Source organism: Hoplias malabaricus, chromosome 11, assembly GCF_029633855.1.
Source record: "Hoplias malabaricus isolate fHopMal1 chromosome 11, fHopMal1.hap1, whole genome shotgun sequence".
Taxonomy (NCBI): Eukaryota; Metazoa; Chordata; class Actinopteri; order Characiformes; family Erythrinidae; genus Hoplias; species Hoplias malabaricus.
This window is the reverse complement of record NC_089810.1, coordinates 20541718-20555001: the sequence shown is the minus strand read 5'-3', so window position 1 is coordinate 20555001 and position 13284 is coordinate 20541718. Positions and strand designations below refer to the sequence as shown.

Here is a 13284-nt window from a genome sequence, read left to right as displayed (position 1 = left end):
AAAAGTCTTTTTTATGCTGGGTAACACTATTCTGGTATTGCTGCACTATCTTTATGCGCAACAATGGTGGAATTGGTGATCCTCTTATCATCTTGGCTTCAGAGAGACACTGACACTCTGAGAAGTTCTTTTTATATACAATCATGTTGTCAATTGACCTAATTAGTGTTAATAGGTCTTCCAGCTGTTCGTTATATGCTCAATTTCCTTTTTCCAGCCACTTATTGCTACTTGTCTTTTTTGGGAATGGTTGACACTGTGAAATTTTGAATCAACATATTTTTCCTTTAAAATGTTACATTTACTCAGATTAAACTTTTGATCTGTCATCTATGTTCAATTACGAATAACATATTGACATTTGCCATCTCCACATCATTGCATTCAGTTTTTATTCACAATTTGTTTAGTGTCCCAACTTTTTTGGAATCCGGTTTGTATGTATATATATATGTATACAAACCGGATATTTGTAAAATATATATATATGTAACATATATGTCAATAGTTAGGTCCTAGCGCCTCTCACATCTACTGGAAATATTTCCAGTGGTTCAGAGCATAGTGGCTAAAAGCAGCATCATAAGGTTTTTGCCCTGCTTTGAGGAACAACTAAGAGTGGCACTGGATGATCTAAGAGATCTTCCTGGTTCATAAACTAAAAGCATATCTGAGAGGTTTTCTGGAGGAGAAGTAGTGCCTTAGACCTAAGTGCTAACATGACAATAAGGAGATACCACGTTTGTTCTGTAAACGTGCTGTTCATGCTGAAATAAGGCAGCAGATTTTATACATGAATTTACTGCTGACATTTGTATTAAAAAGTGTGCAGAAAAGCTTCTTATACCCAAACCCTTGACAGGCCTACGTTAGTCCGTTCCGCTCTGCAGTGACCACAGTGAGGGGATGCTCCCCGGGACCCAAGGGGAGAGGGTTCACTTTACACAGTGTTGACCAGAAATGATGGCGGGGGGTAATGAGGCCCAGAACTCATCTGGCCTGCCATGAACACTTCATCTCCTCAAGCAGCTCCTGTGACATTGAGGGGATTGAGGAAGGACTATTGAGATTATTGTGTCTTTTAAAAGAGGGGGGGGGGGGGGGGGGGTAGGTGAGGGAGTGGGTGGGGTGTGTTGGTGGTGTAAAAGGGAAAAACAGTGCAAGTGTTGTTTTACACAGACCCAAGCTTCAGATCTCTCTCAGAGGAGACACAGCCTCAGGTACATTTCTTTCATTATTGAAGCCATTGCAGATTTAGTGGGCTAGCAATAACGGATTGTCTTGCTTTGTTTTTAGCTGTAGTAGCCCTTCTAGGATGAGCTGTCGTGGGTTGGTGTGCTCCTCCATGGCCAATTCTGCTGTGATCCAGCCAGTTTTCTCTGTAATTTGAGAAGTGAAGAACTGCAGATTTTTTTTTTGTTTTTTGTCGTCTATGTTTGTCTATGTCTGTGCATGAGTGAGAGGGAGAGAGTGTTTATGTGTGTGAAGGACACGGGGAGAGCAGACACTGTCTCTATCTAATGCTGTGCTCATGTAACACTCAATAGTGTTTGGGAGATGTGTCTGACAGAACAAACAGCGCTTAATGCTTTCTGTCTGAGAGAGGGAGGCAGGGCTGGATATTTAAAGCTTTAGAGTTCAGCTCACATACTGTGTTTCTCCAATGCCTCGACTGAGCCACAGTCTCTTCTCCAGACATTCTCAGCTGGCATTTCCTGAGGAATCACATTTAGCTTTTTTTTTTTGGCATGACTTTAAAACCTATCTAAATAAATCTCATTTATTGCACTGGGCTGTGGAGCTGTGCAGCTACATTCTCTGGAGTGATGAAGCTCCTTTTGTTAGAATTAAAGTGATATTTGTTATTAGTACCTCATCTCACAAATGTTGTGTTTGGGGCTAAATATATTAAAGCTTTAAAGCAAGGTTTCAATACGTAATGTAAAACCTACTCAGAAGAGCCAAGGCTGTTACCTCAGCATAGTGAGGGCAAATATCTTATTAGTAACCTTGATCTAAAAGCAAATCACCTCAAGGAACTGGCTTAAGTAACTCACTCACTCTCACATTCATATACTCATGATTAGGAATTGCTTCACAAGGAAGTGCTATTGTCCTTCCCAGACATTACTTAATGATCTGTTTTGACTCGAAATGTTAAAAAAAACAATTGTCTGAATAAGACATCTTCAAAGAAATACAGAGTCTAATATAAGTATGTTGTGAGCGCCACTATAGTCAACAATAGAACAAGGACACACCGTGTTCTTGATGTGAAGCCTCCAGTATTGCTTCAGACCTAAAAAAAAAATTCACTCAGATCTCGATCTCAGCGAATGAGTTTGATACCTCAGTAAAGCAGATGAAAAATTCAATTATCCTAAACACATTAGGGAGGTTGAGGTCTAGGCAAGATTTTAGGTCTGACGCAAGATTGGAGGCTTGGAGTTTGATATTCTACTGTCTCTCAAAAATGAAGGGGTAGTTTTGGAAACTGTTATTCTTCACTTATTTCCCTTTGACCTTCTCCTTCATTAGTTAGTATCTTACATCTAAACATCGAAATATATGGACGTTGTATGGACGTTAACATAAGGAAGTTTAATAGTACACATGTGACCAGCACTGTCAAATAAGACAAAAATTTAAAAAAAGGGCAATTACAAAAACAAGGGAATGTTTATCTCTTATCAGCAAAATTGGACTTGTTGCACAGTAGAAAAAAATGCTTATCTCCACCACCTAAAAAAAAAAAATTAAAAAATAAAATAAAAATTGAAGGCGGTGGAAGACTCCTAGGTGGCGAAGGTAGGGTTAAGTCTTAGTATTGGCAATATCCCTCTCTTGCTTTGTATGGAAACCCATGTAGGAAGAGAGACTAGTCTGAGATTAGTCTGGCTACCAAGCCAGCTCCTCCCTGACTGAGGTTAGAGTGGTATTTTTATGCTCCTCAATTTGGTGTGCTTCGTGCCCCTCACAACTCCTATACGTATTGTAGTCAACAACTGTCGACTACTGCAGTGCTGAAACACTGAGCATTTTAGAGTTTCAACAGTCTGGCCAGCATCTTGAAGATCAAGATTAACTAATTTCATCGCTTGGTTCACTATGTTGTACATATAATATAATCTATATAAACCCAAAAATACAGTGCATTTTTAGAGAGCATGTTCTGTTTTCATACATTTTGTTTGTATGTGGTTGTATGCGGAACGCTTTGCCGCTGATGACTTCAAGAGCTTAACCACTAATCATTAAACCAAACACAACTATTGACACTTGTGCATGTGTCAATATTTCTGCTTGGTTTAGTGATTAGTGTTTTGCTCTTTAAGTCCTGCTCTACTCTGCAAGCTCTATGCAGGGAATATCAGAGTCTGTTCAGAATCAAAGCAGACCATCAAAAGTTCTGAAAACTTTAATGAAGCCAGTAGTCATTTTCTCTTGTGATTCTACTTCACAATTTGAAACATCTATTTTACTGACACAACGTGGCCTGAATACACCAGAGATGTACTAAACCTATTTAAACATGGCTGCCGTCGTGGGGGCATCCACTCTATTGAGTATAATGTTATTACGTAATATAATATAAAGATAATAACAAAAATCACTTTAAGGAATCATTTTTGCTAGACTAACTGGCCTTGTGCTTGATGTGGTATTTTTCTCTGTGCTTCAGTTCCAGGCAGCAGTGGATGAAGACTCTACAGGTGTGGTGTTGAACCTGACCGTGGACGACAGAGATGACCCTGCCACAGGAGCCTGCAGAGCTGTATACTCCATCATCAATGGTGATCCCCATCAGAGTTTTGAGATCCACACCAATCCTGACAACAATGAGGGAATGTTGTCTGTGGTAAAGGTGCATCCCCCCTCCTTCCATGTTCAGAACCTCTTAGAGAAAACTTTTATTTCTCAAAAGCTGCAGGGTCATGGCCTAAGAGCCCTAGTGGAAGTTATAGTAAGCTTGTTTTAATTTCAGCAAATCTGAACAAGCACACTGTGAGAGTACACTGAGATTTCAGTTTAAACTCAGAAAGAGACAGGCTCTTTTTCCTCTGCAGACTTGTGTGAGCAGCAGGAGACTTAAGCTGGTTTCTTATGGGTGAGCTTAACCAATGGTCCTTAACTTTACTCAGCCAAGACCTCCTCAAAAATGACAGCATCACCAATGATACAGCAACTTTCTTCAGATTTCCTTTGAAACCCACTATGACAACTGACTTCACTCAGTGGGATGAAGGCCCCAGAGCACTAGAATACTGGCTTCTTTTCTGTCTATTTGTGCTGAAATCACATTCTGCATTGTAGTCACTGCTGTAGTCACTGCCGTTGTGTGGATATCCTAGCCAAACAACGAGTTAGTAACATTATCACAAGATGGCTGCCAAATATTGGTAAAACATGGCCTTGTTGGTCTATTATCTACTGTTTTGGCTTTCAGTTGAATTTTAAACGTGTGACTGCATTTGCAAACATCTGATAACTCTTTCACTGCTCAGTCATTCAGAACAGGGTGATATGTTTAATGTTGTTCTGCTTGATTAATTCAGTGCATTAATGAAAGCAGTGTGTAATTCTTTTTGCTCTCCTTCCCAGCCTCTAGACTATGAAAGCAACATTTTCCACACACTGATGATAAAGGTGGAGAACGAGGACCCTCTGGTGCCTGATGTCATCTATGGACCCAGTTCCACTGCCACCGTCTATATTACAGTCCAGGATGTGAACGAGGGTCCGGTCTTCTACCCCAATCCTCTGATCATTAAAACAACTGAGAATATCCCTGTAGGCAGCTTTGTGGGCATTCTCAACGCCACTGACCCAGACTACCGTCAGGATCAGAGCATAAGGTAAGGTAATAGAATCATCAGCATGAGGATTATAATCATTGAGAGAATAAAGCCTGAAATCTCCAAAATGATAATGTTATGGGCACCAGATTATTAACATATAATTAAGATTTCTGCAGTTAATATTAAGGTTTCTTTCCCTTGAATTACCCACAAACTATATTTTCTGCACTTTGGTTGTGTGGTAGATTTGGTTGGAAAATTACTGTTGTTTACAAAATAAGCAAATGTTTACTGATTTCTTTTGTCACGTCTTTATATTTTAATAATTTAAAATGTTACATTTGTGGTAAAATAAACTTTTTAATAAATAAAACGATTTAATGCAATTAATATATATTGAATATATTTAATTTAATATATGTTCTTGAAATTAATAAAAGTATTTTTCAGTGGTTGTTTATATCATCAAGAATATCATTATCACCAAAACACCCTGAAATATCATGATTTTATCTAGGGCCATATCGCCCACACCTACCTTGAATTTTCACACAGTGTAAAAGGCAGCGTCAACTTTTATAAAACTCTGAAGATATTTCCTCACCATTTGCTTGCTCTCCATTCTGTTTGTTTGCTGGGAACATGTCTGATGTCTTTACGAAACCCAAGTGTCAGTAAATGGATAAAACAGTTGCTTAGACAGCGAAGAGACATCTAAACACTAAAAATCATGAAAAAATATGTGGGCATATTGCTTTATTCTTGCTCTATAGGTGGGTAATGTTGACTTGTTTGACTTGTTGCTGTTTCGGATTACTTAAGGTGGAACTGACTCTAAATTCAGGAGAGTGCTAACTGCATGAAAATAAACACAGACAAAAATACAAAGTTCTACAAAACAATTGACAAATGAGTTTATATGGTAATTCAAATAGTGAATAAAACCTTACAAACTTCAGCCACATACAGTTTTTTTTGTTAGTTTTTTCTTCAAACATATTGTTCCACTTTAAAAGATGCAGGGCTCCTGAAAGTAAACAAACAAGCGAGAACTGCAGTAACCCCAGAATCATTGACACTGCAATTAAAAGGTGATCCAATTTCAGAGGTTTTGGATGACCGTCTACTTACCTTTGGGAACATATGAAGAATAACTATCCTTCTGCTGAAAAGTTACTCTTCTGTAGATAAGAGGTGCACCTAATAATGCAGGAGTGCCAAGGCTCTTAAAGCACAAGTACAGTGAGTAAAGGAAATGAAAACTAATTATTTTTAGCATATTTACAAACACCAGAGCACATTTCACCTTCTGAAGCTCTGGGTTGTCTGCTGGGGTAAGTTCACTTTGGAGTTTGACGAGGTGGCTCACAATGACACTGCAAACAAATCAAAGCTGGAGACGAGTGAGATAGCATGGTCTCTGCTTCTCAACCGTCTCTCCATCTGTCTGTTCTCACCTCTCCATTTTTCACTGTCCTTCTGCTGACAATCTTACTGTTTCCTCCAAGAAAACGTTAGCCCATTGCTCTGCATCAAAGATTTCGACCATCTGCCTGGACTATCATTTCATTGCCTGGGAGCAGGGTAGACCATTTTCCCTAGAGCTGCAATCGCTCAGATAGATTCAGGAGTGGCAGAAATATCATCACATTTACCTCATGAGGTGAGGAAGGCATTATTCAGCCACGTTGGTCTACTATTACCTTTACTGTCACGGTGTAATCCTTCCCCAAACATGTAGGTGGACCATTAATTGAATCCTATACATTTCTCCCCTAGCTGTGGGTAAGGTCTATAACTTTTAAAATGAGTCAAATTACAGTCTAATAGCTGTAATAGAGCATCATGTCATCAGCCTGTAGATTCATGTCTCCAGGCTCTTTTAGAAGTCTTTTCCTCTGGTCATGTTTTGGCATCCTATACTTGCAATACCATGCACTGGCTTTACATGGAGTTAGATTTAAGCCAAAATATATTGTATGTGTAAATTATTATTTGAAGGCGTACATCATTTTTTAAATGTAAATTAATTAAAGTGCAAATATAAAATTGAGTTACATGAATAATTTTGGGGTCTTAGTTCATTCTGCTGTGCTATGTGTAAACTTTTGCCAGTTTGAACCGGCAATCCAAGGCATCTGTGTGCTTTGAAATCTGTCTTGTACTTGTAAACTAACATAATTAGTTTTAAATTAGTGTTAGAAATGGAGGCTTATGGTATAAAAAGGCTTTATAGGCGAATGTTGATCGGTTAATAAAATGGGACGGTTGTAGCATATTTTAGGTAGTCTCCATGCTGTGATTTTCTTTTTATTCCATCCATCCATCCATCCATTATCTGTAACCGCTTATCCAATTTAGGGTCGTGGGGGGTCCAGAGCCTACCTGGAATCATTGGTCGCAAGGCGGGAATACACCCTGGAGGGGACGCCAGTCCTTCATAGGGCAACACAGACACACACACATTCACTCACACACTCACACCTACGAGTCGCCAATCCACCTGCAACGTGTGTTTTTGGACTGTGGGAGGAAACCGGAGCACCCGGAGGAAACCCACGCGGACAACACACCAACTTCTCACAGACAGTCACCCGGAGCAGGAATCGAACCCACAACCTCCAGGTCCCTGGAGCTGTGTGACTGCGACACTACCTGCTGCGCCACCGTGCCGCCCTTTTCTTTTTATTTATTTACTTATTTTCCTCAGCATATGAAATTATCTGCTAGGTGTTTATGCTGTCTGTCAGGGCGGACTGACGGAGGCAGACGCAAATGCAATAACACAGCAGACCTAGACAGGGAGAGCTAAACAGAGAGACCTAGACAGATTTCTAGACAGACTTAGACAGATACTAAGAGAAACTAAGACAGAAAGACTAACCAGGAAAGAACAAGACACAGGCATCTGAACAGAGGGGAACAAAAGGTACAAACAGACTAGAGAGTGAAGTACTAACAGACTAGGGAGAGTGTGAAATACCAGCGGACTAGAGAGAGAGGAACAAACAGACTAGAGGAAGACATACAACTGGACTAACTGGCTAGGGAGAGATACAAACAGACAGAGTCGAGCAACAAAAATCCAAATGGCAGAAACAATTTAGACAGATACAGACAGGTAGAACAAAGATACAAAGATACTAGAGAGAGGGATACAGACAGACTAGAAAGGTACAGAGAAGATATGCAACCGGTAATGTCCAACCGAGAAACACAGACAAGGAACACCTGGGAAAGATAAATGTCATTGGACACTGTACTCAAACACACTGAAAGTGAACAGCTTTAATAATAATAATAATAATACATACATACATACATGCATACATACATACATACAGTATAGCATTGATTAATTGCTATTCAAGAACACAGTACGCTGACAATATTTGGACACAGAAAAGGGAAGATTCACAAAAACAGCATTATGGGAAGAAAAAGCTCCAAATTTATTAGATCCAAATTACTTGTGTCTATACTGAGTGGACTGTAAACATATCACAGTGCTATTTACAAAGGCCCATTGGTGCACATCAGCATGGACTCTCAGCCTCATGTGCATCAAGCTGTGATTTATTGTGTTTTGACAACTTTTTACCAGGGCCAGCATGAACATTTTCAGCAGTTATGCTACAGTAGCTCTTCTTTGGGATCAGACCAGATGGGCAAACCTTCACTCCCCTATTGCACCAATGAGCTTTGGGAACCAACTGCGGCCCACAGACAAGGTCACTCTGCATACTGTAGAGCATATTGTAACAGATACAAATTATTTAATGTCTGGGATTTCAAATGAAACAAATCGAATCTACACCATATCTCATTTACCCCCAGCATAGCAAAAACATGCTCAATGCCTTTAGCTCAGTTTCTTTAGTTTTGCACTGGAGCTATTTGGCTAATGTAGCTAAAAAGTGATGGAAGTCCTTTGTCACCAAGCATCTGCACGGTTGATATAGTCAGCTATTAAAAGTCCTATACACACAGAACCATTCCTTTAGCCTTATAGCCCTTGTTTCATTTCAAATCCCATACCATAAAAATTGAATCCACCATCCAATAACTTAAAGCTTGCGTTGCATTTCCTCTCAATCCCAAGATTAATCTGTCTTCCACGCTTCATACAAATCCATTTATTCAGTGAAGTTTAGTGTCCCAAAGGGTCTATAAACAAATGTGTTTATTTATTTATTTATTTGTAATTTAACAAGAGCTTTCACCTTGTTAATGATAGAACATCTTCTAAAGGAATTCTTTCAATTTCAGGAAGGTCTTCTTTAAACCCCTAAGGGGAACTGTGAGTTCCAATAGAAGCATGATTCTAATAATTTATTTCACCTCAGTACTGATTCATCCCTTTTCCCCCTGCTGTTACATCATTGTGAGTGTATGTCCATGTGTGTGTTACGGTGTGGGTGAGAGCTCAGTGTAAGCTGGATGTATTATGGGATCAGGGAAGTTTAAGTGGTCTCTTGGGATTTTGTGGTGTTTGTTGAGCATGCGTGTGAGCCCTACTGTTCTTCTATGATCATTCTACTGGATCTGTGCCTCTCTCTCTCTCTCTCTCTCTCTCTCTCACACACACACACACACACACACACACTCACTCACTCACTCACTCATATATTCCTCCCTTCCTCCTTCTCTCTCTCTCTCTCTCTCACCCACTTTCCTCCTTCGCTTTTCTCTACTGTAAATCTGTCTTCTGCCTGTGGCAGCGTCACCTCTTTTGATCTCGCTTCGCCAGTGAAAAGGCCTTTGAAGTGCCATAGCATACACCTGAGGCTACAGGGAGCAAGAAAGGACAGCAACAGATTGACACACGGAGAGGAGACGTGAAGCGGGGACAGAGCATGAAAAGTGAGACAGGAAAAGACGAGGGACTTTAAGATAATCTTCATCATGTTTATGAATTTCCTCATTAAATTCTGCTCACTCAAACTTTCTGCTGAAATCTGGGAGTCCATTATTTAACTTTTTATATCCTGAAAGTGAGGCGTTTTTTTTTTGTGGGTAAGCTCTTTCAAAACTAAATATATGAATCTGCCAGGTCAATGTACCTAAGTAATGAATGTGAGGGGACTTCATGACGCATGATGTACATTTTTCAAAGTGAATGTGAGAAGGATGTGTACGTGGCAGTTTTATTTTCCCTCCCATATAAATGTGAGTGCACTTACATTTCTTTTGTCTATGTGAAAGTTAGAACAGCACTCATTTGCACACTGAAAGCAACCAGACGAAGACTTTGAGGACCCTGGAGCTCTCATTCCAATAACATTTGCAATCTATTCTTCTGACAAAGTTAATCTTAATGTAAGGAGGTTTCTAAATCATTTTCCAGCTCAAATCTCATTCTCTTAAAACACCATAGTGTCAGTAAATTTAAAGTAATTTAATATTACAGCGGATGCAAATTTAACATCGTTTTGATGCATACAACATTTTTTCGCTGATGACCACAATTTACTCGACTGCATCCCTGTGTGTATGAAAGGTTCCCATACAGTGCTTAAGTCTTGGATCTTGGAATAAATTGCAAAAGGACTGGTGATCTACTGCTGGAAATTTTAGGTTTAGGCCTAATCTGAGATCAGGAATATTGGTGCTAATAGTGAGTAAAAGCAAACACACAAGTTTTAAGATGGTTATATTACTTTAGAATGTATTCAGGTACTGATTATTGATTTAAATATAATATGTAACCTGATCCACAGTCAGATTATTTTCTCTTACTTTAGGATTGCTTGTGTTTTGTGTTTGGGATTACTGTCCAATTTATTAGATCATTTGAACATATAGAAACATAAAGAAATAAAGTTATAAAAATATTATGGACCAGATAGAAGGCATCCTTCTCTATTACTTGGTTACACAACCTTTGGCAACAGTGACAGCCTTTAAATGTTTTTTTTTTTTTTTTTTTTTTTTTTTTTTTTTTTTTTTTTGTAGCTTCTAGGCTTCTTGTGCCTGTCAGCTTCTAGTTTCTTCCACTGTTCCACTACAATTCTCTCAAGCTCATAAATGTTTGCAGGGCTATTTTTCCCCACATATTTTCAATTGGTTAGAAATTTAGTCTCATCGCTGGCCCATTTAAAACACATTTTGTTTCACTCAAACATAGTTGTCTGTTTTTTTAAAAAAGGATTGTGGTTGGTCTGTGTAAATTTTGTCAGAGTTCAGTTGCTCTTTTTTATGCCTTTCTATGTTCTATAAGCAACAGACTTATTGATAATATTTCATACAGTTGAAGCCAGGTAGCCATGGTCTTCTACATTTTAGACTGCTTGTGCTAATAGTCTTTCTGGTTTGTTCAGACAGCTGTCCTGTCTTTTCCATTGTTAACAAAGCACAGGGAATAAAACTGGCCTTTATAAACACCAAAGCCACCATTCATAGGCTGATTACAACCATGTGATCACTGACAGGGTGGAGACAGGTGAGTCTAGTTGCTAATTAATCAGAGGTTAGTCTGAATAAAGGGTGCGATTAGTAGTGTCATTCACATTGTTTGCCTTTTTTTCTGTAGCTCTGTACAGATACCTATATACATACAGTTAATAGTGTTATGTATTATCAACTTAAAATGAACAAAGATCTATACGTTATAGTATTTATCACAGTTTATTCTAGTATACTTAAAAAAAAGTATGCCTAGTGTGTATGAATAAATTGTTGCATTCAGCTCATTACAAAGCAATTTCTTTGTCATATGATTTGTATTTTAGTCAAAGTACACATGTTAAATAATTACCTTCTTAAATATTAACGGTACAGGTGATTGCTCCTTATAGTATAGTGAGATATATGTCTGTGTGACCGTTGAGACAGAGTGTCAGAGAAAGAGAGAGAGAGAGAGAGAATAGTGCCCATGACATATCAGGGGAAAATGAGGTCGGCAGGAGACCCAATCGATTGGATGCGGCAGTGCAGAAATGCAGCAGAGCTGAGCAGGAACGTGTCCGCTGTCCTCTTTGCTGCCTTACTCTCACATTTACTCGAAGACTTTTGCTCTTTGGAAGATTCAAAAGTTTACTTTATTTAAAAAAAAAACTCAATCTCAATATGAAATGAGTTTCACATGAGGTTTATACGTTTAAAAACCTTTTTAAAATTTTAAGTTTAAAGTTGTTGTTTGTGGCATTTTTTTCTTTTTTTCTTTTTTTTTTTTTCATAGACAGTTGTATTAACTATAGTTTCCAAACATACCGTTCACATCCCAGTAAACACAGTCCATAAATAAAAGCCAAACTGCAAATACATCCTCGTTGCTGGTGTTTGTGGTGTCAGTACAATTGCTGCTGTTTCAGCACTTTAGTAACTGCTCATTCAGACATGACAGTGTTTCAGACATAGCTGCTTTTTGTTTGAGGCCAGATACATGACTGCTAATCAGAAACAGGCTCATTCATACTCTAAGGCCTTATGTTTGTAGGCACCTTCTGATCCAACAATTCTTCAGAAATGAAGGGTATTGATTAAGATTTTGTCCCCCCTGCAGTTAGTTTCCTCTGCTCTTCTATTCTGCTGTGAAGATTTGTAAGGTTTTGTGAACATAAGTGACATCAGGTACTAATGTTGCGTGAGAATTTCTGGATAACAAAACTTACGCCAGCTCCTCCCGCAGGTATTGGGTTGTTACTCTATCACTCCAACAAATACAGTTTCCCCTGTTAACCAGCCAAGGACTGCAGAGTTTTATCCCCAGGGTGACCTTAGGCTCCTACACAGCTGCTACAGAGAATTTCTTGCAAGCAGTGCTTGCAAAACTGGGCACCTGTATTCACAATTGGTACACATTAAATCTGTTGAATTCATTCAGGAAAAGAAAGCAGAAGGGTTACATTGTTCTGTGCGAGTCAAATGTAGATTGTTTTTTAAAGATACACAATTAAGAGCCCAGATAAAGTGTAGTGCTCTGAGAACTGGGTGACTGCAAAATGATGTTCGACATGAGCAGGTGGCTGTTCATTGTTTCATTCATTTTCTGTAACCGCATCATCCTGTTCAGGGTCAGGTAGGTCCAGAGTATCACAGAGCAGCAGTGTATCACAGGGCATCACACACACACACTCAGTCACTCACACACTCACAACTTTAGGCAATCTTTCAAAGCACATCCATTTAGTGTGATGTCTGTGAATTAATACAATAATTAAATGCATTACAGAAAGGGTACATTAACTAATGATAGCATTATTAGTAAGTATGTCTAGATATCCCAAAAAGTCTATAATGAGTGGATTGATAACTGATATAATTTTAATATTAGTACTAATATAAGTATTAAAATAAATGCTTAACTAAATACTGTATGGTTTTACTTTAATTAATTTAATGAGTCATGGCTACTTTTAAGCTCTAAAACAATGTATCATTACTATCATTAGTTGATAATCAAATGATCATTTGCTTAATGACTAGATAATACTCAATAATTTCTTCTGCTTCTGTGGTTAATGAATGTACCCATGTTGTAAAG

General features: G+C 38.6%; 1 protein-coding gene across 2 annotated transcripts in view; it reads left to right on the top strand.

Annotated features, from left to right (window-relative positions):
- cdh13 (cadherin 13, H-cadherin (heart)) overlaps nt 1–13284 on the top strand; it is a 508194-nt gene that overhangs the window by 425786 nt on the left and 69124 nt on the right. For both annotated transcript variants that reach the window (XM_066685111.1, XM_066685110.1), the window contains 2 exons: nt 3683–3865; nt 4603–4856. In XM_066685111.1, coding sequence (XP_066541208.1) covers nt 3683–3865; nt 4603–4856 — 437 coding nt within the window. The remainder of the gene's footprint in view (nt 1–3682; nt 3866–4602; nt 4857–13284) is intronic.